Consider the following 27,881-nt stretch of genomic DNA (forward strand, 5'->3'; position numbering starts at 1 on the left):
TCTACATGTAGTTATTTTGCTTTATAACATATACATCATTTTCAGGCTAGAAAGCATTTCAGCAGGGGTAGATGGGATCTTGTCTGGTAATCTGCCATCCACCTGTCACTTTTATAATCAAAATTAGCAAAGATCTGAAAAGGTAGCAGTACATTTGAAGTATAGAAATGTCTCAATTTCTAAAATGAGATCAGAGATTTCATCTATTGTTTGGGCCACAAGAAACTCTGGATGCTTTCTATACAAAACTGTACCCAACACATACTTCAACAAATGAGTGCAACTGCTCTGGGCCAATGTAACACTCAATGAGAGTTTTGCTTTTTTGAAATTTGTACCTTCAAAAAATCATGCTTTAAACATCTTCTGAGACAAAATGAATCAGACTTGGGGGGAGGCAGAATTAAGATTTCTCCATTTAGGTGAAAATGTAACAGGCAAATCTTGTCGAGATTACATTAGAGCTAAAAAATTAAGATAAATATATTCTACAAGGAACAAAATCATAAACTCATACAACATTTACACACAGACTTATGGGCACCACCTATGTGCCAGCTAAGTGCTAGAGATAATGAATACAAAAATATTGTCCTTCCCTTGACAAGTTCACCGTCTAATAATATTAGAGGTAGGCATGAAAACAAACCATAAGTCTTCAATACTTTCATTTGTACAATGCTTGGTTTTTTAATCTCTGTAACAGAGACTGCTAGCAGAGCATAATATTCATTCTCCCCTTCTTCTTTAATAACAGAACATATGACATTTAGCAAGGCCTATGGTGGCCCTCAGACAAAAGACCATGTTTCCCAAGCCCCCATTATAGCTGCCTTGGTCATGGGACTGACTGTGGTCATGGATTATGAGTAGGCATAGTATTTCAATGTCTGGAAACTGAATCTGGAAATGAAGAGGCCCTGCGCTTCTTAGAAGGCAAATGTATGGGCTAGAGGTGGAGCACAAGATGGACCACTGGATGAGGATGGGAATGGAGGCCACACACAGTGGAATAGAGAAGTCTGACTGCTGCTGAAGAACCAGACCAAGAGTTTACTGATTCACCATTCAAGTATCTTCAAATTGTTTTAAAATGGGGCAAAACAGTTCAAACTACATTCATGAACTGAGTGACACCAGAACAATAATTTGGAGAAAATATTCTAATATGTTTTAAACAGAGAAAGGCAGAAGTACACAGATGCCTAGCAAGAGTACAAAAACACAGAATATAGAGATACTGATTTAGAAAGACTAAGATATTTTGATGAGCTAGCGGGAGTAGGAATCCACGACTGCCGCCGAGTACAGTCCCGCAGGACAGAGTGCACAGCTGCCTCCCTGAGGAGCCCTCCCAGCTAAGCCAAGTCCCTGGGATGCCTCTACCCCCGGGTTTTACAGGTAGGAATAAGGGCTGGTTGCCAACCTCCCTGCAAACCGATGACCGTATCGTGTAGAGGACAGGCTGACAGGGTCTGCGGGCACCGCGCAGGCCCCCTGTCTCGTCCACTTCTGTGTGCGTTTGATTTCAGGGCTTCAGGGAGAGCGTGTGGCTGCTTCTCCAACACAAATTCAGGGACTGCAGACAATCAAATTTTCCAGAACATTAAATCATTTATAAAAGTTAAAGCTGACCAGAATTCATACTATACTAAGTTCTCAGAATATATTCCACATTTTACTTAGAAGAAGACATTCTCTCTAACATGCCACAGCTTTCTCTCTTCCTTTTTACACCATTAACTGCGCACAAAAAACAGAGCACACAAAGGTGTCCAACCCGTTCTCTGAGGTGAAGATTTAGTATCCAAAGACAACGCAAAGTCTCCTGTTCCACCTAGAGAACATTCCTCCAATTTCAACACCACAAATTCAGCGACTTGCAGAGGCAAAACTCCTATGGTACACCCACGTTAGTTAGAACAAACTGCAATGGCAATACATTAAAATTCTTTAGGACTCCGACATACCCTTTAATTCAGCAACTCCACTCCTGAAGAAAGCAAACAGAAGTGAATAGGTGTTCACCACTGTCGTTTATAAGGGAGATGATCTGAAAAGAACCTAAAATCTATTACAAGATACATTATGGTATCTATCCATTAATGTGGGAATGCTTAATGTTTTTTGTGCCATGGATGCCTTTGGCAATCTATACATCCATTCTCTGAATGAATAGTAAGTAAGTAAATGTGTGTTTTGGATTTATAAAACCATGTATTGAATACTTACCACAATGATAAAAAAACGCAAAATAACATGTACTTCTTTACTGATTCATTCAATAAAATTTACTAGAGGTTATTCCTTTAATAACCTTCATAATTTCAAAGTTATGATAAACATAAACATTATTTTGAGATGTTTTTCTCTACCTTAAGTAATTATAAGAATATTTATCATTTATATTGGTGTTACAGGTACTACCAATATTACTATGACTTATTGCCTACTTTCACAATTGAAGCAAATGCTGAGTGTCATTTGAAAGGTAATGAATTAGTGAAAACAGAGAAGTAATTTTTACCCACCCAAGTTCAGTCAGGGATTCTGTTCAGATTCTAGTAGGTTGATCATGGACCCCAGGTTAAGAACTCCAGTATTAATGGCATACTAAGCAGCAATAATGATTCACATTTCTAATTACTGACATGACAATAAATTCAAAACAGAAATGTTAAGTTACCAAACCACCCACATACATACTCATGATTACATGATGAGTAGCATGACCCCATATATGTTTACAAAGGCAGTGATCACACAACAAAAAATTGAACACCAGTTTAGTGGTTTTAATGTTTAAATTTTGCTTACCTAATACTATATTTTTAAGTATATTATTTGTTCATCAAAAGAATACATGTATGAGGGAAAATATGGGGAAGAAATAAAAAGAAAGGCCTATTACCAAATATGATATATGCAATCATAGGGCAAATGCAAAAAGCAACAGGTGAATTAAGGGAAGAGAACATAAAAATAGACCACCTGTGATCATTACAGAAGTTGGGTTATAGAAACGACAGTGAAGACAGAGTTGGAAATCCATATGTCAATGTAGTAGATGCCCCAGCACTGAGCATCCTAGCAGCTGGGAAATAATACAAGTAAAGCATATGACAAAACTGATGGTATCTACAAACAACTAGCTTCTACCAATCACAATCTGAATGCCAAATGCAATTTTTTAAAAGACTGTACTCTACAATGCCAAAGATCTATTTTTTGGACAGTTGCTGCAGACTTCAAAAGCATTTTACTTTGCCAGAAATCTGGGTTTTTTGCTTCCTCAAAATCTCCTAGACAGGACAGAGAGCAAGCTGGAAATCAAGCCTCTGTGTCTAGCCTGAAACCTGAGGTAACAAAATCCCTTGTAAAGAAGAAGCAGAATATCACCAAGACTGAGTGCTGCTAGAGTTAATTCTCAAATGCAAACTCCACACAAACACAACTTTTCAGTTAAACTGTTCTGACAACAAAAATACAACATACCAGGGAGGCCTTCTTGTGACATTTCCCTCCCCTCCATTAAAGGGAAAAAATTATAATTATACAAAGTATTATTAACATTGCTTCAATTAATTTGGTAATTGCACATTACCTATGTTTTATAATACCAGCGCAATGGGATTTTTCTAGACAGGTCCGAAAACTAAATGCTACCTAATAATAATAACTGCCTGCCTTAGAGCCAACACTTATGCACAGATTTACTAAATGGAGCACAAATTAAAATGTCAATGTAAAAGCTAAGAATGAAAAACAGTATACTGAAATAATATTTAAAATCTATATCATAAACTCACTATTTTTTCTTTTAAAAGAAACTTAGAGTCCATAATCAAAATTACTCCTCTCCCAGTTTTTTTTTACTATATCAATCTCCATCGATTAATCTAAAGTGAGATACTAACATACCATCTGTCAAGCAGCGACAGCTGCCCAGCACACAAAGAAAGCCAGAGAAATGCCTACAGCCTTTGAAGGGAATGTAAAAACAATCCCTTTGCCTTTTACAGTTCTTTTTACACATTAGACTACCACACTTTACATCATTCAAAGGTATTCCCTGCAAAGGCAATTGAATAAGGAAATGTAGAGATGTGAGAAAATAAATTCAGGAGTCAAATGGGAAAACACACATGGGGTGTCTTTCATATGTAGCATATAGCATGCTGCTTATAATTAGTTTGAGCTCATATTTAATAATGAAATAATAAAAAACTTAAAGGATACTTAAAAAACTGGATACTTAATACATACATAATGATAGTCTTTTATATATCATTTGAATAAACTTGGTAAAGTAACTTTAGAAGTGTATCAATTTCCAAGCATTTTAGCAGAAACTTAAAAGAACCAGGCAACTTAACTAACCCCATTTATTTTATGGTACTTAAAAATTCACTATAAAATTTATACTAATACACACATATAAAGGAGTAGAAAAATCAAATATTTTTATTTTTTTAAGTATTTAAGGTATTCAGGTATCTCCAAAGCAAAATTCATGCACATATGTTCTAGAGTATTTACACATTTTGCAAAAGGAAATCACTCTTATGCATATATATTTTAAAATAATCAAAAACATAATACACTGCTCCATTTTTATATTCATAGACAATATTTTTAATTTTGGAAAGTCTGGTTTTCTCAGCTGGTGAAGCTGTCAGAATAAATAGAAGGCAATATCTGGAAATGACAAACACATGGGTCAATGTCAAATAAAAGCCCATCGATGTCAAGAGCAAAGCCAAATTCCTGCATTTCAATTTAAATGATGTTATCCAACTCAAATACCACCATGCCACTTCAAATCAAAATTGTTTTATTTTAAAAAGAGCTTTTTACAAAACTGATAGAGTATAACAGATTAAACAACTCTTTTAGCAATTTCCTCAGCTACTACAAAGCAAGGCATCAATGTATAATTATAATAAAGGGAACATTTAACAATTAATTGAGCCAGCAAAAGCTAAACCTCCAGAGCTTAGGAGTTCAAAAGCTTGCTCACTAAGCAAAAGGGCAGAGGATTTTAACATAACTGCATGAAACCTCAGTCCAATTAGACTCTAGGTAAATATAAATCTTGTTCCACTGTGATTGGGACTCTCTTCTTCACAGTCCACTAGGCTGATTTAGCATCAGCTTGGAGACTGAAACAACAGAGCAGCCCCCCAACCCCACCCTGCCGTAGCTCACAATGCTGCTATGTTAATCCAGTTCCTTCTTCTAGGTTTGTGCTGAATAGGGAAGGTCTCCAGTTAGCTTGATTTTACAACCAACCAACCAACAAGACTCCCAAAAATGTATCACACAACCGTGAGGTAACAATGAAGGTGTCTGAAGGTACTCAGGATGTGTGCCAGTTTATAATGGTGATATCTTAACTAAGTCACTTTCTTCATTCAGTATCTACTCAAATTCTATGTAGATGATATGCACAAACACTCCTTCAAAAAAAAAACAAATAAATGCGTAGGGTTTCAAAGTGGCATCATTTGGGGTGGCAACTGCTACACAGGGATATGTCTTCACTGGCAAGCTTCTGGGGAAGAACACATCCGGAACTAATGAGGGCGGGGGATGTCATTCCATGCTGCATAGAGTTTGCTAGGAAGCAGAAAAAGTTATGACTTAATACCTACACAGATTCAACAATACGAACAAGTAAAAACTGTTTTTTGATTTAACTGAACAAACCAAAGCAAACTGTATTTTAAAGTGTAGCAGAAAAAATGAATGATAAAAGAATTTTAAGGATTTTAAAAACAGGCAGAACTACAGACTCAGGCAGGAACCCCAGAGTGGAAGTGGAAGAGCCTTATGGTCTACAGGTCTGCTTTGTTTTGGTAAGGCCGAGAAGCAATACATGTTTTTTACACTGTTTAATGTTTGGGAGGGAGGCCATTTCTCGACACATCAAAATTATATAAAATTCAAATTTCAGTGTCCATAAATAAAGGTTTATTGGTAAATAGCCACGCCCATTTATTTATATCTTGTCTGTTGTTGCTTTCACAATAATAACAAAGTTGAGTAGTTCCAACACAGACCTACAGCCTACAGCAAAAGTGGAAAATGTTTAGTGTATGGCCCTTTACAGAAAAAGTTTGCTGGCCACTCCTATAGAAATGCTTACTAAATAAGTACAACAGCTTCACTGATAATGTAAATTTTACACCATAAAAAATTACAATGTATATGGACTTTTATTTAATAATGACAAATTTGATCAGAAACTTCCCATTTATAAAATGCTCAAAAATTTTTCTAGAGGTTATGACGTCAAGCATTCAGGCCTTAAACATACAAAATAAACCTGTCAGCCAATGCCTTCACAAGGATAAGAGAGTGCTCTAAAGTCACATCTCCAAGTTCCTCATCACGTATTTTATTGGAACAAAAAGCTCAGCCTATTTTGTGACTCTAGATGAGGACGGTACATATTCCTACACCTGTGCCGAAGAAAACACTGTCAATGATCAGAGCACGCACTCAGCTGGAACAGGAGACGAAACTCATCTGCCACCTACCTAATTTAGATGGTCTTTTCTACTTGTCTCCTCTGTCATCTAGTGTGGCCTTCTTTATCACTCATCCTTCCTTTATCATTTTGTTCCTATACCTCTTTCTTGTGTAAAAACCACGTAAACATTCCAACATCCAAATCATAGGGGTGTCAGAAGGAGAAGAGGAAGAGCAAGAAAATGAAAACTTATTTGAAAACATAATGAAGGAGAACTTCCCTAATCTGGCAAAGGAAATAGACTTCCAGAAAGTCCAGGAAGCTGAGAGAGTCCCAAAAAAGTTGGACTCAAGGAAGCACACGCCAAGGTACACCATAATTACATTACCCAAGATTAAAGAAGAGAGAATCTTAAAAGCAGCAAGATTAAAGGAGAGTTACCTACAAAGGAGTTCCCATAAGACTATCAGCTGATTTCTCAAAAGAAACCCTGCAGGCAAGAAGGGGCTGGAAAGAAAGGCAAGGACCTACATCCAAGACTACTCTATCCAGCAAAGCTATCATTTAGAATGGAAGGGCAGATACAGTGCTTTCCAGTTAAGGTCAAGTTAAAGGAGTTCATCATCAACAAGCCCTTATTAGATGAAATGTTAAAGGGACCTATGTAAGAAAAAGAAGATAAAAAATACGAACACTAAAATGACAACAAACACAACTATCAACAATCAAACCTAAAAAAAAAAAAAGAAACTAAGCAAGCAACTAGAACGGGAACAGAATCACAGAAATAGAGATCACATGGAGGGTTATCACCAGGGAGAGGGAGGAGAGAGAATGGGGGAAAAGGTACAGGGAATAAGAAGCATAAATGGTAGGTACAAAATAGACAGGGGGAGGTTAAGAATAGTATGGGAAATGGGAAAGCCAAAGAATTTATAAGTACAACCCATGGACATAAACTAAGGTAGGGGAATGATGATGGTGGGAGGAGGGGGAATATGGAGGGTGGGGGAATAAAGAGGAGGGAATAAAAAGGGACAAGTGTAATAGCATAATCAACAAAATGTATTTTAAAAAATAAAACACATTTAGAACTTGACAGAGAGGGCAAAGATAAAATGAAAGTGGAACAGGTATCCTAGCTACAGACCAAGTTACAAACAAACAATTTGGAAAACAAACCAACTGGGCTTCTAAGTCTTATCAAACTAGAGTGTGGCAAAAGCAGGTTTACATTTGTGAATGGGAAAAACACAGGGTTTATTCTCGTATTATTACTTGTTAATTATTGTATTATTTTCCATACAAACAACTGCAAACTTACTTTTGCCCAACCCTATACTGAGTATAAAGATGCTCTTGATTAACCCTGTCTGCATCTTATCTTCTCCTTTAAGCTCCACAAAATACTTTAAATGAACTAGACAAATGCAGGCTCCACTGTGATACCAACCCCCACCCCCACTGCCAAAAGGGCTTTTTATGTTTACCATGACACTCCAGAGAGGGTCTCAAGGAGCAATGACTAAACTTGGTAACCAATAAAACCAAAAGAAAAGTTCTCTATCAACAATGGCAAACTGAAACCATAGCAAGAGGCAAGTCCAATTCAGATTCAGGCATACACGCGCACACACACACACACACACACACACACACACACACACACTCAACTGGGAATGCATCGTGACTGACCCACCAGCATGCAGTCCTCAAGAGCCAGAGCCTACCATATTCAACAAGAGCCACACTAACATCAGAGCAGAGATGTCTGGGAACAATGTCTGCTCTCAGAATAACAATAACCAGGAATTCCATGGGTTTGTCACACTATATTGAGATATTTTTTCAGCACCCGCACAGGCAAAAGCCTCCTAAGGAAAGTTTTGCCTGAGCCTACTCGTGTATCACAGAATAATTTCATGAGCTGTCATACCACAGGCAGGCAAGCATTAGAATAAACATTTTAAATATCTATAAAGATTACATAGTCCTAAGAAAATGAAAGAATGTAAGAGCTCAAAAGGGCCAAAGATCTCCAAAGAGTCAAAGACATAAAGGGTCAAAAACAGCCCTGGCTGGTGTGGCTCAGTGGCTTGAGCAGTAGCCTGCAGACCAAAAGGCTGCCAGTTTGATTCCCAGTTTGGCACAGGCCTGAGCCGTGGCCCAGTTGGGGGCATTAGAGAGGCAACTAATTGCTGTTTCTCTCTAACTCCTTTCCCCTCTCTCTAAAAATAAATAGATAAAATCTTTCAAAAATTAAAAAAAAATTTGAAGGGTCACAAATATATGTGTGTATTCTTGGAAAGCTTTGTGTTAAGCCAAAAAAAAAAAAAAGCTCACTAAAAATAAAAGAACATATAAAAACTACACTGTAAGGCCCAAGAACAGCCCTTTAAAAAGTGAGGGAGGATTTCTCAGTACAGTCTAGGGCCAGCCTGGTCTAGCAGAGGGTGATAGGGTGTTTGTTTTCCTGATTGTGCCTTAATTGCCAGAGAATGGGTTTTGGGGAAGAAACCGACTGTTTTTATTTCAAATTCCATGCTTAAAATAAAAGATCCCTTTTCCCTTTCCAAGGCGAGAAGGGGAATACAGCATAAGGGGCAGATAACTCAAAACCTATGCAACTCTGAAATCAGATTACTATTTTTTTGAATAATCAATAATTCCGATCTCAAGAAACAAGACAGCACAAGCAGGCACCCTCGAGTAGCTGAACACTGCCCTACAAAACAACAGATGCTGGCTCAGAGGCACCAAAACAATGCAGATTACCATGGGGCTTTTGTGAAGGTGAGCACAGCAGGCAAGGCAACCTGACAGTCAGAGAGTGCAGTGGGGGTGCACCCTAGGAAACCCTAGGGTTCAGGTGCTCATTTTTTCATTTCATTTTAAATAAAGATGAAAGGGCTCTTGCCAGTGCAACAGCCAAACTTAAGGTTTAAATTCTCACCTACTTTTTCTGCTAAAATATAATCAATTCTACATTATACCATGTAATTTATACATTATAATTCTCTCTCTATTCTCAGTCCTCTACCTAGGAAAAGCTGTGTATGAACCAGCACCAATTATACATTCCACTGACGCCATCCCTCTATTTACCTATCACATGCACAGCAAAACAAACTATTTATAAATATCATATGTTGTTACAAGTTCTCTCTGAATCTAGTGCTGTGGTGTGAGTCTCCTGATTAAGTGGAATATAGCAAACATGTGTTGTTTTCCCGGCCTTCTTGCATCTATTTCCCCTACTGAATAGCTCCCTAATTTCACTGTGCAGTTTGGGGGTGCGCAATAAATCAAGTTTTCTGTCTTTTTAAATCCAAGACACAGACATAAAATTCACACCTGGCCAACTGAGTTTACTCTTCTGGGACTGGGACTTGAGCTGAGTGACAGGAAGAACAAGAAAATGCTGAGTGGCACCCACTGCAGTGGTAGCACCTAGATGGAATGGCCAGTAGTTCCCACAGACCAAACATCAGCACTGCCCTCAATCCAGGCAAGCTTCCATCATTCTGTGAGTTGTCCTGCTAACAAATTACCTTTTGTGGGTGATGTGGCCAGCATTTCCCAGCTTGCATTTAAAAAACTTGAACAAATATGATATGCTCACTTTTCCTAGATCATGGAACCTATGTATTTTCCCTTTCAGTTTCTGAGTAAAGGGTTCCAACCCAGTAATCACCATTAGCCTAAATAGTCTGGAACAATTTACCTCTCCCCACTCAGCTAACTTCCCATAACTGCTACACATTTACCTTCTTAAGTCATTCTGTGTATATACATTAAACAAGAGATAAACCATTTTCAAAAGCAGACAAGATGTAACTAATTTTAGGAGTAAAAACAAAAGAAAAAGAGCCAAGAACAGCTGACTCCTGAATAGCATGAGTTTGAATTGCACGGCTCCATTTATACAGATTTTTTCAATGAAACAGTAAATGTATTTTCATTTCCTTATGATTTTCTTTTTTTAAGATTTTATTTATGTATTTATTTTTAGAGAGAAGGGGAGAGAGAGAGAGAAACATTGATGTGTAAGAAAAACATCAACTGGTTGCCTCTCGCACACCCCCAACTGGGGACTGGACCTGTAACCCAGGCATGTGCCCTGACTGGGAACTGAACCAGCGACATTTTGGTTCACAAGCCAGCGCTCAACCCACTGAGCCACGGACAGGGCATTTCCTTATGATTTTCTTAACAACATTTTATTTTCTCTAGTTTACTTCATAGAATGCAGGATACAAGGAGGAAACCCCCCGCAAATGGAATTCATCTATAAAAAATGTGTAAAATTTATTCTTATATGTTTAAACTTCAGTCACCTCCGAAGTACTCACCATTTGGTGCAATATACCCATCAAGATGTTTTTTTCTACTGCTCAAAAAAGTTTTTGAACTCATTGATTTTGATGCCTTTTAGTGTTTCTGCCAGTTCTTTTTGTTTGTTTCACTGCTTCCAGATTGCCAAAACATTTCCCTTTGAGGACTTTTTTAATCCAGGGAAACAAACAAACAAACATACAAACAAAAACCCCATGATGTCTAGATCCATTGAATAGGGAGGGTAGGACATGAGGGTCACACCCTTTTTTCCGTCCAAAACTGCTGAACACTCAGCTTTTGGTGTGAGCAGGTGTGCTCATAAATCACCCATCATGAAATGAACAAATACATTGAGGGAGTCTTCAAAAAACACTCACTGAGGCTGACCACAGCCTCCCACAACGCCAGCTGGTGCACCGATACAGTGGGTTCCTAGAACACGCACCTATTGGGGGAGGCCTGTCCTACAAGAGGCCCAGCACAGCCCTCCAGAAGACAATTCCAGTTTTGGGGGGGTTCCCCCTAATAATGCACATTAACATATATAATGTACATAACAAACGAGATATATGTTAATTGATTGTTGATATTATCAGTAAGGCTTCTGGTTAATAAGAAGCAATTAGTATTGAAGTTTTTGGAGAGTTAAACGTATGTAGATTTTTTAACTGTGCGGGGGATCAGGAGCACTAACCCCCAGACTGCTGCAAGGATCAACAGTAACTATATCATGCATTTTTCTAAGAACCAGGTTTACCCCTTTCTTCTCTTTCTCTCAACACAGGTATGTTTGGTTTTTATATTATCTCAGTATTTTATGCAACTATTCATCCATTCTTGGCTTTCACCAATTCTCACAGTCAGTCCCATGCCATCTCACAAAGCAGCTGTGAGCCCTTGGCTTCTGGGTAACAGGCAAACAATGACTAGTTTGTATAGGGATTTCTTTTTAAAAAAATATTTTATTTATTTTTAGAAAGAGGGAAAAGGAGGGAGAAAGAGAGAGAAACATCCATGTGTGAAACATTGATCAGTTAGTTGCCTCTCGCACACCCCCAACTGGGGATCCAGCCTGCAACCCAGACATGTGTCCTGACCAGGAATGGAACCAGCAACGTTTTGGTCCACAGGCTGGTCAGTACTCAATCCACTGAGCCACACCAGCCAGGGTGTGTAGGGAATTTTTTAAGGAGTAGAAGCAAAATAAGTAAAGCAAACCCAATGCAGAAAGAGGGCAAGTGCTTCGGAAAGTGATTAGTTACCATCCATGGGCACAGCTCTCTCACTCCCTCATGTCTATTTGCATCCAAGTTCACAGTTTTCTTTGCAATGAGGCACTTTAGAAGATCCAAACTGTTCCCAACAGACTGGTTGGAATTTAAATCTATGGTTGCCTCTATTCCTTTTGAACTATGTGCTATATTTCACATCAAAATTTCAAGCCCTGAAAACCTGTCTCACTTTTCCTTTTAAAAGCGTATCTTCTATCCTGACCAATGTATAGTGAATTACAGGTTCTAGGTCCTTTTTCAGTTCAAGTCCCCAATTTCTCACAAGAATGAGGAAAATTTGGAAACAAAAAAAATAAATGTTTATTTCACCTAAGATTTTATAAACCATGAACTTAAAAGTTCTTTGCCTTTTATGTATAAAATTTATCTTCATGCAAAATTTCACACTTTGTTCAAAAAGTAGAAGGAACACAGATATACCAAACTTGAAAATCCTGAACCTTGATCTTCCCCCTCTCGTATGTAATGGAGATTTCTGTTTTTCTAGGAATAATATTCCGGGTAAATACTCCAGAGAGATCAAATAAAAGTATTAGCTGATATATTATGACAGAATACAAGAAATGGAGAACCAGCTTAATAATCACTTTTTAAAGAACATGTTTCTTTAGCAAAAGAACAAAACCAATATGCCAAAATGAAAATAAATAACTTCCAATAATTTGAATTTTTTACTGTTTACCTGGTCAGGAATAGTATCTAACCAAAAGGAATGGATACATCGTTGATAGGAATGTAAATTGGCATAGCTACTGTGGAAAACAGTATGGAGGTTCCTCAAAAAAAAAAAAGCAAAAATATAACTACTATATAATCCTGCAAGTTCTACTGGGTATATGACTAAAGGAAATTAAGTCACTATCTCGAAGATACATCTGCATCCTTGTGTTTATTCAGCATTATTTACAATAACCAAGACATGGAAGCAACCTAGTTGTCCACTGAGGGAAGAATGAATAAAGAAAATTTGGTGTATATATAATGTAATATACTCAGTCATAAAATAAAGGAGAAAATCCTGCCATCTGCGACAACATGGATGAAGCCTGAGAGCATTTTGCTAAATGAGAAAGTCAGAAGGGGGAAAAGACAACACTGTATGATCTCACTTATATGTGGAATCTAAAAATACCAAACTCATAAAAGGAGAGAACAGATTAGTGACTGGGGGGCGGGGCATGGGGTATGGGTCAAGGTGGCCAAAGGGTACAAACTTCCATTTATAAGACGAATAAACTCAGGGGACATAATGTGTAGCATGATGCGTCTAATTAACACTGTACTGTGTGTTTAAAAGTTGTAAGAGTAGATTTTTAAAGTCTTTACCATAAAACAAAATGTAATGATGTGAGCTTATGGATGTTTGTGGTCATTGTTTTGCAATATATACATATATATAAAAGCACTGCATGGTACAAACAATTTTATATGTCAATTATATCTCAACTAAACCGTGGGGGGAGGGGACAGTATAAAGAAAGTAATATGCTGCACAGAGCAAACTTTAGAAATCAGTAAACTATGCTAAAAAGCCCAAAAGGGAAATCTGACTGCACACAGCTGTGTGATAAATCGATTTATATCATGACAGTTTTCTCAAAAGTAGAGTAATGGCTGATAGACAGCAAAGAATTTAGACAGGGACAAAATATAATGGAGCCCCTCAAAGTTCATTTTATTTTTATTTTAGAACAAGTCTGTTAAATAATTCATTGGGAAATAAATGATTCAAAATTGACTTCCAGAGGCATTATTCTAATTTTGATATCATTAATCAGTCAATAGATTTCTGAAAGATTTTCAAAAATGTATTTATTCAACAAATATGGAATGCACACTATGGGTACACTACTGTCATAAATGTCAGGAATACAATAAAAAAAATGAAAACAGAACTGCTGCTTATATGAAGGACCTATTGATTCTAAAACAATAACAGAAAGAAAAGTAGAAAATCATCAGTGCTAAAAGATGCATAATGCCGTGACAGTGTCTATGAAAGAAAGCTGGGTAACCTGGGTGAGGAAAGGCAAAGCCCCCAGAAAGGAAGAGCTGAAGAAAGAAGAAGGAAGTAAATAAGTGTGTCTGTGTGTGTATGGGGGCCGCTCATTAGCCTGCAGCAACAGCAAGCACAAGGCCCCAAGGCAGAGGGTAACTTGGACAGTGTAACTAAAAGTCCATTATGCTGAGTTCCTATGAACAAAGTGAAGATAATTCCAAAGATAAGGAGCTAGGGCAAAAAAGCTGGTTATGACATGCATGAAGTTAAACCTTAGCTAGTGTTAAATTCTAAGTAATACCCAATTTGTCAATAAAATCTCATTCTTCTCAGACTAAATGATCTGATTATGGACCTGTTCCCCTAGGATAAAAGGTAGTTACATAACAGTCTATTTTTATCTTCACAGTATCACTCACTAGTTGACTCATTCTTAATGACATTTAGGAGGTACCTATAGTTTACACTTAATCTAAGCATTAAAACCAATTCAAAAGAGTACAAAGCAAAAAGATAAAATCTGTGCTTTACACTCTACAGAAACAAATGAGCACAAAAGATCTACCATTCAACAACTAATAATACACTGAAGAAATCCCTTATGATGTCCCAAAGTTCCCACCTAAACATTAAGATACAACTAAGCATACTAAATCTCTGCAATTGGGCGAGGATAATAGTTTTTTTATCACTAACAAAAGATGTTATTGTAGTACTCTGCAAGAGGAAAGAAAAGGACCAGAAATGAAGACAAAGGAAAGAAATCCAGTCCCATCTGAGAACCTAATCACAGTACCCTCCTTCTGATCCTTCAGTTTAGATAAACCTAATAGGCAATATGTAACAACCCTTCATTTAGAAAGAAGCTTTTTCAAGAAGGCAACTAAAGTCATTTAATTTTGAATGCATCCCCCAAGAAGAAAAGAAACCACTGATGAGGTCGAAGGCAGTCTCCTTACCAAAGAGTCAAGCATCCACTGGACCTGGCAGGGTGTAAACCCTAGGCCACAGCAACATGACCCACCCAAGCACAAGGAGCCCTTCGCACAAAGTGGTCATTTTTGGTTTCTATAGATCTTTTATAACAAGATCATTTATAACAAGCATCCAAAGAGAGCTATCTTTTTCATGCTTCACAAGGGTCCTCAGTTATTCCCAAAGCATTGTGTAAATAAGCCCTTAGCAACCTCCCTCCACCGCGCCCTCTTCTAAACATCAAGCAGGAAGGACTTCCTATCACCCTGTAGAAGGTGCAATACGGACGTGCAACAGTTCCCAAACTATTTTCTTAAAACTGGCTTTTCTTAGGGAGATATTCAGAAGAAACAGTATGCCATAGTTCCATAAATGGAGAAGAGGGCAGGGTTGGGTTTCTTTTTTTTTCTTTTTTCTTACTAGTAAGGAGGTTTCCGTAACCACAGAATTTCTGAGTCATGAATTATGACACTCTCTCACAAAAGGAGCACTGTGTGCAGCATTTCCCACACGTATCTGACTGCAAACATTTGAGGGAAGTATCGTGGCTGACAGATGAGTTAAATTCCATTGAGAAAGGCTGGAACTCAATACTGCGTTAGGCAGCTGGCTTTCTGACAATGATTGAAATGATCACAGTACCACATTGAATTATTACGTATCAAGAAAAAAGGATAAGCCCTGGCTGGCATAGCTCAGTGGATTGAGCGCGGGCTGCAAACCAAAGTGTCGCAGGTTCGATTCTCAGTCAGGGCACATGCCTGGGTTGCAGGCCACGGCCCCCAGCAACCCCACACTGGAGTTTCTCACTCTCTCTTTCTCCCTCCCTTCCCTCTCTAAAATAAATAAATAAAATCTTTAAAAAAATAGGTACACCTACTTAGCTACATGACTTAAGCCAATTTAATTATATTTTTTAAAAGAAAAAAGGATAACAAATACTGTCTTAAGTTATCACTACAATCTATATTTAACACATTCTGTCCCTTTCTCATGATCTAGAACTACATAGGTCTATAGCAAGCATTTTGTGCTAACTCTGTGACGAGACAGTCTTTGGTGGCTAAGGAATTCTTACTGTCTAATATCTAAGTCTGAATCAAACATACTGACAGTAGGGTGACCTACACATTATTGAATCTCTACAGCAGACCTTTAATCTCCCTACAACCTCAACTGTGATCATTTTATGTTATGTAAATATCTTCTAATAATATCAACCAAGAAATTGTAGTTGTGAATACAAGTTTACCAGTATAAATTTGAATACTGATTCTTTAGAAATTCAAAACTGATTCCTGGGGCAGGGGTGCGGAAAGAATGACACTTTATACAAAGTTCAAAACAGTTACAGTACTCCTCAAACAGCTGTACCAGGTTATCAGCACAACAATTACCTTATGATCTCCATTTCCTGGACAAACATCAAACTGGGGGTGGGGGGGACTTTTAATCTATTAATTACAGCTCATATGAAATTCATGTCATTCCTCAGCACTAAGAAGTAATTAAAAAACTGATTTTTAGCTAGTTTTACTGACCTCTGTAGGAAAAGTATATTAATACATATAATACATTAAATGAAAAGGGAAGGTTTTGCTGGTGCCAACAGGTTCTGAATCACTTATTTCCCTACACCTCATCTGAAAACCAGATCTGTGCCTTCTCTGAACAGTGCTCTAAAACCTCAGTGTACTGAATAAACATAGTACATTTTCTGAAAAACAAAGCAGGTTACTTGGCTTCATCTAGTAACACTAATTAGAGAGCCTAAAGCTCAATTCTTTAGAAAAGAAGGTTATGAGGAGAAATAAACCTTAGTCTGAAGGTCATTAAAAATAAGTCTCTAGCTTCTGGTCTCGTCTGCAGTCAATGTAAAATTTCCCGTTTCCAAGAATCATAAGGCTCACTGGTCCCACCAGAGCCACTACACCCTAATCTGAGTGAAGAGGCCCAAATATGAAAACTGAGCTGATGTTGAAGACTAGAGGAGAGAGGCAGCAGCAGGAGAAAACAAGGGGAGAACCGGCAAGTGTGGGGAAAAAAAACAAAACAGTAGAGAAGACAATGTGGCGACAGACACAAGTAAGAAGTAAACCAACTGGCCAAAAGTGGGTCAGCGTGCTTACTACCTTGAGTTTGCCCACCCACGATGCCGTCTACCATTCCGGGCTCCAGGTCTGCCTCACCAGGTGAAAACGCACCTGCATGCTGGTGTCGTTTCCCTACACAAACACTTGGTAAAGACCCTAATGTAATAATGCTCCTCACCTCCCGGTCTGTAGACAACATCATCCTCAGTGATGTATGATGTTATCTCGCCAGTGTCTGTCCTTTCATAACGAGACTTTTTTTTCGGTGGTTTCTTTTTGTTCTTTTTCGTGGACTCCTCTGTGGTGGCACTATTGTTGTCATTGTCCTCATCTTCGCTGTGATCACTCTCAGCATAATTTTTGGCTCCTCCTTCCAAGGTACAGCTCCTGCGTGGCCTTGAATTCTCGCTCTCTCTTGCTTTGTCTCTTTTATCTCTCTCTCGGTCCCGATCTCGATCCCGGTCCTTCTCTTTGTCTTTGTCTTTGTCTTTGTCAGCTGTCATGATTCGCCACGTGCCTTCTTCTGTCCTCTCACGGCTAGGCCTCCGTGAAAGGTAGACAGTAAGCCTGGGCTTCAGTCTTCTGAATTTCTCACTCAATTCCAGGGAAAATCCAACCACTCCAACAACCCCAACGTTTCAAAAATGCTAGGAGGAAAAAAAAAGAGAGAAATTGGTTTTACTTTATCATTTCCTCATACATTTTTCATAAAATAATGCTTGTTAAATGAATCTCTAACTCCTGCTTTAACCCTAAAAACTTCTTACAAGCCATAGAAAAAAAACAGTAGAAGTGATTTTAAAAAAATAAATATATCCAGTTTTGGCCTCAGCTAGCATATGGTTTGGAATCTTCTACAACAGCAATAGAAAAAAGTCTAATGCATAAGATGAACTATACTTTCTATCCACCAATTATTTTCTCCTTTTTAAGGAAAAAGTGTACCCAGTAGACAACACAATGGGTACAATGATACAAAAGGCACTTCACAGCATAAAATTAACTTAAAAGAAAAAGAATCTACAGTAAAAATTATTACCACCTAAAAAAAACATAATTTAGATAGCCTTGGAAAATGTCTCAGGATATCTCACAGTGTTACTATCTTCTTAAGACACTTTCTAGCCACTTCTCTGAATTTCCAGAGCCCCTCCCAACAATAAACTTAAGAATTGATTCAAATAAAAGTGACAACTTCAAAGTAAGATTTTCTTGCCTTTGATTACAATTGCTCACATCTTCTAAGTCTACTACTCTAGTTATTTTCCAAGAAAAATGGTTTCTCTAAAGATATATTATCTCTACCTTAACCAAACATAACAGCTTCTAAAACAACCTTCTATCTTTAGGAAATATTAGGCGGTTTCTACATTCTTCCAAATTCCTACTATTCATTGCTTCCCCCTAATAAACTCCTCCTCAGAACTAAATCCAACAAGTGCAGTGTAAAGTTAAGAGCTTAAAATGAGAAGAGTGAATAATACCAAACTCCAGCCTAACACCAATTCTAGTAAAAATTTCATGGGAGGGAAAAAACATTTTGTTTATAGGTCAGTTTTGGAACAGACATAATAACCAGTAGTATATCTTTTGCATTCTTTAATCGTCTTCCCCACTATCTCATCTAATGTGTTCAACAATACCCAACACTATCTATGTGTTTGGTCACAGTCATCAGGAACTAAAAGTACAGTGAGGGGAAAACTCATGGTCCTTGCCCTCAATGCTCCAATGGAAAAAAAAAAAAAAAAAGGAGGCAACTGATTAATATGAAAACCACCCATTTCTCATGTTACTAGGGCCAGGTAAAAAACACAAAAGATTGGTCCTCTTGACTATGACAACAACAAACAAATCAGTATGCAATTATATGTTTCAGAAGCAAAGGAAATTCTCACTGGTCATGCCAAAAACACATAAAAATTATCATACACTTTCTCCAAAACTCCGAGGTCAAACCTGATACCAGAAAGGACCTCCCCTTTGCATGTCAAATACCCTTAGGCATTCATGAAAATAAAAAAATATTAACAACCTTGGTAGTAAATAAACCAATGAAGACGCAATAACGCTGACAGTCTACAAACAAAGTTAGAATGGTGAAAGTATGTAGCACAAACTGAGATCACTCCCTTCTAATATAGCAAATATGCTTTCAGATAGGATTGTAATTTCCTAAACATATTTCCAAAAAATGAAAAATTATTCTAGTGCCTACAAAATTTCTGCCTAGATGAATCATCTGTTAAACAGACAGTAATAAACTCCCAAGTCCCAGTAGGCCACTGGTATTAGCAACTGAAAATACAGAAAGAGACATATTACTTTCTCTATCAAGCTTAAGTTTAAGGCATAAACAAGCCAATCATGCAAGAGAGAAAATTATTAGTTGACACAGTTGTTAAAACATTCTTCTGGTATTGAAAACATACCTAGGTCTACCAGGAGTCCAAAAAGAGCAAGGAGCTTAGGCTGAAAACCTTTCAAATGTACGACTGATAAATTTAAGAAAAAGATCATTCTTCCTATGGTAACCAAGATAACTACTCTAGGAAATTGTGTAAAAATATTATTTTAGCACTCAAAAAGAGAGAGGTCCAAATTGTACATTCAACACAACTCCTGAAAAATCATATACCGTGTTTCTATTCACAAAGAAATCAGAGTTGTTTCTGCCAAGAGTAAGCAAGAAAGAAAAATTCAAACAACAGCAGAGCCCTGGCAAGTGTGTGGCTCAGTTGATTGGAGCCTCATCCCATAACCAAAGAGTTTGTGGGTTCAGCCCTGGTTAGGGCACATGCCTAAACTGCAGGTCCAATCCCTGGTCCAGGCACATGTGACTCCCCTCCCCACCCCGCCAGGGCAGTACAGGAGGCAACCAATCGATGCTCCTCTCTCACACTGATGTTTCTCTCTCTCCCTTCCTCTCTAAAAGCAATGGTGGGGGCAGAGAATAGGAGGAGAATGTCTTCAGGTGAGGATTAAAAAAAAACCAAAACGATAGACAAGGCATCAACAACATCTGTGTGTAGCCCAACTTCAAGATAACTAAGAACCCTGGATTACAATGCAAAAATCAATCCAATTACCATTTACATTTGGCTCTAATATATAGTTCCTTGAGGATATAAATATTTTTACCTGTATTTCCTATAGAATTATAATTTTTTAAGCCTCATTCTACAATGGCCAACATACAACATTAATATGACATTTGAGACAAGGGACCCAGAGAGAACCAGATGGCACTGAGAAGGTAGTTGTCACTTCAATTTAGTAGCAATGATCTACACATTAGACAATACAACAGCAGCATCTTTGTAACAATAAGGAGTTTACAGATCCCTGTAATAATCCCATTTGATCCTTTCTTTCAACAAGTCAATAAAGTGAACCAGACAGAAGTCACCTCACCCACCTTACAGACCTCAGAAGGAGAACTAAGAAGATACCATCTGCACACAGCCACCCTGCCAATGATTCTAAGGCAGGTTTTCCAAAGGTGGGTGAATCCCATCTGACCCGATCCCAACCTGCTGCTCAGGTCATAATCTGTGCTGCCAGGGTCACCAGCTCCTCACAGGTGCCAGTTTTTCCTGCGTGTATCCATGCTGACGATTCAGACAGATTTAGAACACACTCACTTTGCCCTCTCCTCCCAAAAAAGATGACAGTTTTCTCCAGTAAGAAAGTCAAACATACTGAAAGCATCTCTGCTGATCCACAGTTCCACCCAGTTAAACAGGCAACATGGTATGAAATACTTCAACAAAAACAAAAGGAAGATCTAATGTAGAACACATCAGAGTCACAGCAATCTATCTATTCATTGAACCAATGTCTACTGAATGCCTACTGTGTGCTAGCCACTGCTCTAGGTGTCAAGAAAACAGCAGAGAACCATACAAACTTCCCTGCCCTTCTGAAGCACGTTGCGAGGCAGGGGAGACAGACCATGAACCACAGGTGACAAACACAAGGTCCACACGCCGAATCCATCCCTCCACCTTGTTTTATCCGGCCTGGCATCTTGTTTCTACCCAGCAGCAGCGCCAAGCTCTCTCTTAACTGTTATGCAATAGTTACATTTATACAGTCCTAAAATTACATTAAGCCCTTTGAAGGCAACCACAATGCTGATGTGGCCCCAGGCGAAAATGAGTTTGACACCCCTGTTATAAACAACAGGATAATAACATTCACTTAATGTCTTCAACAGGTTCTTGGACCTATGGCAAAACAACATGTAACAAAACCAGTTTTCCCACAGGTTAAATGATATAAATAAGAGTTAAGTCCCTACAGCACCTCATCAACATTATAACAAAATGACACTGAAGGGAAAGAGGTCTCTGTCTCTCCTATACACACACACACACACACACACACACACACACACGCATAGGGTAGGACAAAAGTAGGTTTATGGTTGTTTGTATGGAAAATACAATAATTAATAAACAGTAATGTAAGAATAAACAGCGTACTCACAACTGTATGTGTGTGTATATATGTATATATATTACATGAAAAGATCTTAACTGAAGAATTCAGGAGAAACAGGGAGTGTGGGAGGACTGCAATTTTAAATACTGACCAGGGAAGCTCTCACTGAGGCGGCTCTGCTCCGGAGTAAGAATGTGAGAGAGGAAGCCACAGGGACATACGAAGGGAGACCATTCGAGCAGAAGAAAAAGCAGGAGCAAGTGTCCAGAGTCAGGAGTAAGACAGGTGCCCTCAAGACAGAGGAGGCCAGAGGGCTGGAGCGGCACAAGAGAGGGAGAGAGAGATGGGTTGAAGTAAAGGGGGGACTTTGGCCTTTACTCAAGTGTCATGAAGTGACGTAAACTGACTAGGATGACACTTCAGCTACTTCAGGGATCCAAGTATCACAGAAAGACATGACCTGGCTTCCATTTAAGATGAGTCGGGCTGTTGAAGGAAAGCCTAAAGGGATGCAACATGCAGACTGGTGAGGGAGGAGGCTCACCTGAAACCCCAGGTAAAAGACCAGTAGCTGGGATGGGCCAGGGGTGTAGCAGTGCAGAAGAAGAGACATTTTACTTTATTTTTAACATACGAGGGAAACAGGACGCGCCGGCAAACCGAGAGGTGTGGTGTGACAAAGAAGTCAAGAACAACTCCAAGAGGTCTGACCTGACAAATGGATGGGTGAAGCTCACATGGGAGTTTGGGGATAAAGATCAGGAGCTCAGATAGAAACATGTTAAGTTTGAGAAGCCTGTAAAAAACAGACAAATACATCCAGTAGGTAAAGGTCTAAGCTAGAGATAAAAACTGAGTTTCCGATTTAGTTTTTAAGGACATGAGACTGAGATCACCAAGGAAGCGAGTGTAAATAGTTTTTCCCGTACAAATTCTAAAACCCCTCTGCAGCACTCCCCACAAGTGTGATTTCATTTATTTGTGCGATTTCATTAACACCCGTCTGTACCCTCGAACTGAAAGCTTGAGGGGTTGAGGGGCTGTCCCTTGACTGTTCCTGCCTGTCCTTGTATTCTCAGACCCTAACTCGCTGCCTGGCGCATGAACCTGAGTCGTGAATTACTTTTGCCAGCCTCTCTCACACATAAGGTAGATCACTCAAGAGGGCATTATGAGGGGACTTTCATTTGGGAACGGAAATATTTCATGAGTAAATAACTGAGGTGGTGCTGGAGCTGGCTCAAAAACCATGAATGTGACAAGAAGGAGCAAAACAAAGGAAACATTCCAGGTGCAAGAAATTTCAGTTTAAAAAAAAGTATTTGATGAAATCGTGGTCCTTGATGGCAGTTACAGGAAAAAACCTGTAGGAAATAAGCTTAAGGAGAAAGGGGGAACCCCTAAAATAATAAGGCAGCTAACACTCACTGAGCACTAAATATGCAGAAGCACTTTACACATGTTAATTCATTCAATACTCACTATTAAAGAGCAATAAAATAATTTATCATCCAACTGGGACACATCTGAGAGTTAAAAAGATTCATAATTATACAGGAAAACATATGTAAACCAGGTCATAGGATCATCCTAACTCTATTCAGTAGGTACTAATGTTATGTACATCTTCCCAATGTAAAAATAAGCACAGAGAGGCTGAGCAAGTAGACCAAAATAACACATCTGTATGTCACAGACCTAGGATTATGAACTCCCTTGACTACAGGAGTTTTACTCGTAAGCATAAGGCTTTGCTGCCTTAAATTACACAGCCTTGAAAGCCAAGCTATCCAATACAGTAGGCTAAGCAAACAGTGTCACTGTAGGCTATTGAGATGAAAAGAGCATTTTAGAAACATTCATTTTGTCTGGCAGGAGATTATTTTCCAGGTAGAATTGTTACTGCCATCCAAACAAGCTTGCTTTCAAATCCACTATCTCTGAAAGCCTAAACCAGGAAGGAACCAAAGCACCTCAAGCACTTCTGGCTTTCCCATTTCTGCATTTCTGTGTATCTCAATAAATATTTCAGCTTTTTCCCTTTAGGAACAAAATGAGATGGTCCAAGCGTGGAAGGCCTAAGAGAGCTACCCACCATGCCGGGCAAGAGAAGCAGCTGGAGCCAGGAGGAGGCATGCTGCAGCTGGGCAACTGCTTTAGAAGGGAAATCAGTTTTGTTTCCTATTCCCTTTCATACCCACACCCTGGGAAAGAAAATGTAATGACTTTACCTCTGGAAAGGGAAATATCACTCTGTCACTTGTACTCACAGGATAGGAAACAGGCATTTTCATAAACACCAACCTGCTGCAGAGAATACACCATAATATGCCAGAAAATCACGGGTGAAGATGCAAGGTAACATTGAAATGTGGGGTCAGCAGATCTATAAACCCATGCAGAGGGTTTTATCTGTAATCACTGTGGTATTAGGAATTATTCTTCCATGTAAAAAATAAATGGGTTGGGAAGGTCTTCCACCTGACCAAGTCCAACCACAGAAACAAATGTCTATGCAAGTCCCTTCAATGATTCTCTACATTTGGGATTAAGAAATATTGAAACTCAACCAACCCTGAGTTTATGTACCCATTCCCAAAACACGTGTCTTATTGAAAGTACCTAAATAGCCGAGATGGGATGAACTAGTCAAATTCAGAGAGTGGCCTTTGTGGAATCAAAACAGAAGCACAGAATGAATGTCCCTGAATCAGAAATGGCTATAATGTTTAGAGTAGGACTTCCTCAACTCCTTGAGAAGCTTTGGGGAAAAACTGAGAGAACTAAGGTTGGTGAACTCTGACAAATATCTTAATTTCTTCCAAATAGACATAATAACAAAACACAGGACCTGCAAAGATAGGATAAGTAAGTACCCAGAACAGCAAAACTCTAGGTTCCAATTAATAACTCAAGATTAAGTAACAACACATAATCTTTTTATTCAAAGTAGGAGTAAGGAATTACGAAAACTGAGGTGCCCGAGGAGGTTTTTAAAAATAAAAATAAAAAGACCTCCCTTTATTTAAAGAACACACATTCATTCATACAAGCAATTGCTTTCTTATACGGTTAAATGTGAAGTTTTTGCCAATCACATGCAGAATTTTTACTTTTGCACATTGCCAACAGTTGTATCTCTTCTATTCAAAGGATAAAAGAAAGGAGGCCTTCTCAACTATGGTGCGATAAACATTTTGGGCCAGATTTGGGGGATGGGATTGCTGTACTGTGCATTATTCCTGTTCTCTCCCCGTGTAAACTTAGTAGCTCAACCTGCTACGCCATTAGGGCAACCAATATCTCCAGACACTGCCACATATCCTCTGGGTAGCAAAATTGCTCACAGTTAAGAACCACTGCTTTAAACATAATAATCTTTCAAAGAGATTTCAAAGGGTTTAAGCATCTGTGTTTATTCAAAATTATGCTTGACCAATATGGAATTCATAAAGATGACACCATTATAAAAATAACGCACATTCTTTGTTCTCTGAAATAAACTGGACTAATTAAAAAACACTGCCTGAAATAGTAATTACACAGATGTGAGACACTGAATTTGAAAAACAGATGTAAATATCCTGAAAATCTTGATGCTTCCTGGCAAGGACTGAAGGTAGTATTATTACTCACTGGTGACCTGCTCTGGTCACGTGGCCAAGTGGATGCTTCTGTTAGCACAAAACTAAAGAGAAAACCTGGTGTCCATAATGCCAAATATGACCAAAAGCCTTTAAATCAAATCCTTCATGTGAAAGGGGAAAAAATTCCTAATCTCACCTTCCTAAAGCATGGTCGTAAACAGAAAACCAAGAGTAGAAAAAATAAATATAAAAGCCAAGTAGATGGATAAAGGATTATATATCGGTATAATAGAACATTATCCAGCAATAAAGGGGGAAATACTGCCCTGGCCAGGTAGTTTGGTTGGTTAGAGGGCATTCTCCTGATAGGCCAAGGTTGCAGGTTTGATCTCTGGTCAGGGCACATGCAAGAATCAACTGAATGCACAGATGGGTGCTTCTCTCTCTCTCTCTCTCTCTCTCTCTCCCTCTCCCTCTCCCTCTCTCTCTCACACACACACACACACACCAATAAATAAAACAAAGGAAATACTGATACATGTTACAACCTGGCTAAAACTGAAACATATGGTATTTGAAAAGAGCCAGTCACAAAAAAACACATATTGTATGATCCCATTTATATTAAATGTCCAGAAAAGGCAAATCCATAGAGACAGAAAGCAGATTAGTGGTTGCCTGGGGGCTGGGGAGGTAGCTAGGGAGGGACTGCCATGGATATGGAGGGTTTTTTTTTGGGGGGGGCGATAAAAATGTTCTAGAATTTATGGAGGTTACACATATCTGTGAATATACTAAAAGCCATTAAATTATTCATTTTAAGTGGGTATATTACATGATAATTTAATTACATTTCAATAATGCTGTTAAAACACACACACACAAACAGCAACACTACAAACTAATAAAAAGCATAAGCTTTGTTACAGCTGAAAATACTGCATCCAGTTATAAAATTCACAAGGATGAGCTCCACACCTCTGCCATTGAGAAAACCACCTCTTAAAGCTTTAAAAAGCATAGTTAAACACGCAGAAGTTTTATTTCAACTTTCTTTGAGCCACAGTAACCTTTAACATGCAGGAATGTCTGGTCAGGCTTACCATCTCTGCACAACATGCTCAGAAAGTAGGTTAAGATGGAGAAGGTTTCTTTCAGTTTGTAGAGCCCTGATATTAAAGCAATTTAAAACCATGGCACATAACAGCATTTGAATTAACGGTAATGACAGACTGACTTCTATACTTAATACAATTACACTTCATACATATATGAAAGCCAAAGCATTCATAATGCACTTCTAATCCATGGTTATAAATTATATCAAGAGAAAAACAGAACCATAAAACTCACTGGAGCAGTCCTAAAAAACACTTAGAATCTGAATCAGGTGAAAAGGAGAAGTAGCTCTGACTAAAATCAGAAGTCTAAGCCAAACTCATTTTGCCATTTTCTGTGTCTGAGCTATTCTAAGTGGGTGTGACCAAATGCATTACCTTGCCACCTTTACCAACCTAATGTCATTCAGACAGAAAAGTGGGAGAACCACTAGAACTGCTCAATTCCAGATGCCAGCAACTAGTGAGTGACTAGGAAGGGTGGGGGTGGAAGGCTTCCCAGGGCCTAGACCATAACACTTACATGTTGTAGCTGTAACACTGACCATCAAACATAAATGTTCAAAGTGTAGTCCTTCCATTAACTCAGCAAATATTTACTGAGCACCTACTAGGTGCCAAGCACTGCCCTAGGAGCTATAGATACATGCATGACCAGAATACACACAGTTCTCTAAACTTAGAGAGCTTACAAGTTAGTAGAGCAGGGGGCAAAAACATAAACAAGTAAATACACTGTATTAGCTGGTGATAAATGCTATGGAGAAAATTAAGCTGGGCAAGGGGACAGAGGAGTTGTTAATTTATTTAAGGTAATCACTGATACAGAATCATTTAACATGAAGGACGTAAGGGAGCAAGTTGCAAGGTTATCTGAGAAGAAAGCATTCTAGAGAGAATGAATGGCCAGTACAAAAGCCCCCGAGACGTAAGTATGCCTGACATATCCAAACAACAGCAATAGGCTCAAACAGTGACAGCAAAGAAGAAAGTCAGAGATAAGGAGTGGGGTGAGGGGGCTGCATTTACTGAAATAAAGACAAATGCCATTGTACGGGTTTGCATAGAGAATTCAGCCAGACTCCCTCTGGGTGCTGCGGAATTAGGAAACTACTGATTCAGGCAAGGTAGTGGTTATGTGGGTGCTAAAAAAGTGGTCAGATTGTGGATAGGTTCCACAAACAAGAGCCACTGGAATCTGTTGTCAGACTGTGGCCAACTGTGAGACAGAGGAGAATCAAAGTAAGAGGCCAAGATTTGGGCCTGGGCAACTGGAAGAGTAGAGTTGTCACTTACTGATGTGAGGGGGAGAAGAAAAACTGGGAATTCTGCTAGGAACATGTTAAGTTTGAGATGTCTAGAAGATACCCAAGTAGAAATACATGCGCAGGTTGAGAGGTCAAAAAGCTCTGAAGCTAGAGCTAAAATCTGGGAATCCTCATCATACAAACAACACCAACAGCCATGACACTGGATGCTGTCGAAACAAATGGGGATGAAATAGTCAAGGTGGCAAAAGAATATTTGAGGCAAATATATTGTTGACAGGCCAAATAAG

At 38.6% G+C, this 27,881-nt stretch overlaps 1 protein-coding gene across 5 annotated transcripts in view; it reads right to left on the bottom strand.

Annotated features, from left to right (window-relative positions):
- RERE (arginine-glutamic acid dipeptide repeats) overlaps nt 1–27,881 on the bottom strand; it is a 397,572-nt gene that overhangs the window by 225,020 nt on the left and 144,671 nt on the right. For all 5 annotated transcript variants that reach the window (XM_045858989.1, XM_045858987.1, XM_045858988.1 and 2 more), the window contains one exon: nt 17,351–17,819. In XM_045858989.1, the coding sequence (XP_045714945.1) occupies nt 17,351–17,675 (325 nt within the window). In that variant the 5' untranslated portion in view covers nt 17,676–17,819. The remainder of the gene's footprint in view (nt 1–17,350; nt 17,820–27,881) is intronic.

Source organism: Phyllostomus hastatus, unplaced genomic scaffold, assembly GCF_019186645.2.
Source record: "Phyllostomus hastatus isolate PE091 unplaced genomic scaffold, TTU_PhHast_1.1 phas_scaffold_182, whole genome shotgun sequence".
NCBI lineage: Eukaryota > Metazoa > Chordata > Mammalia > Chiroptera > Phyllostomidae > Phyllostomus > Phyllostomus hastatus.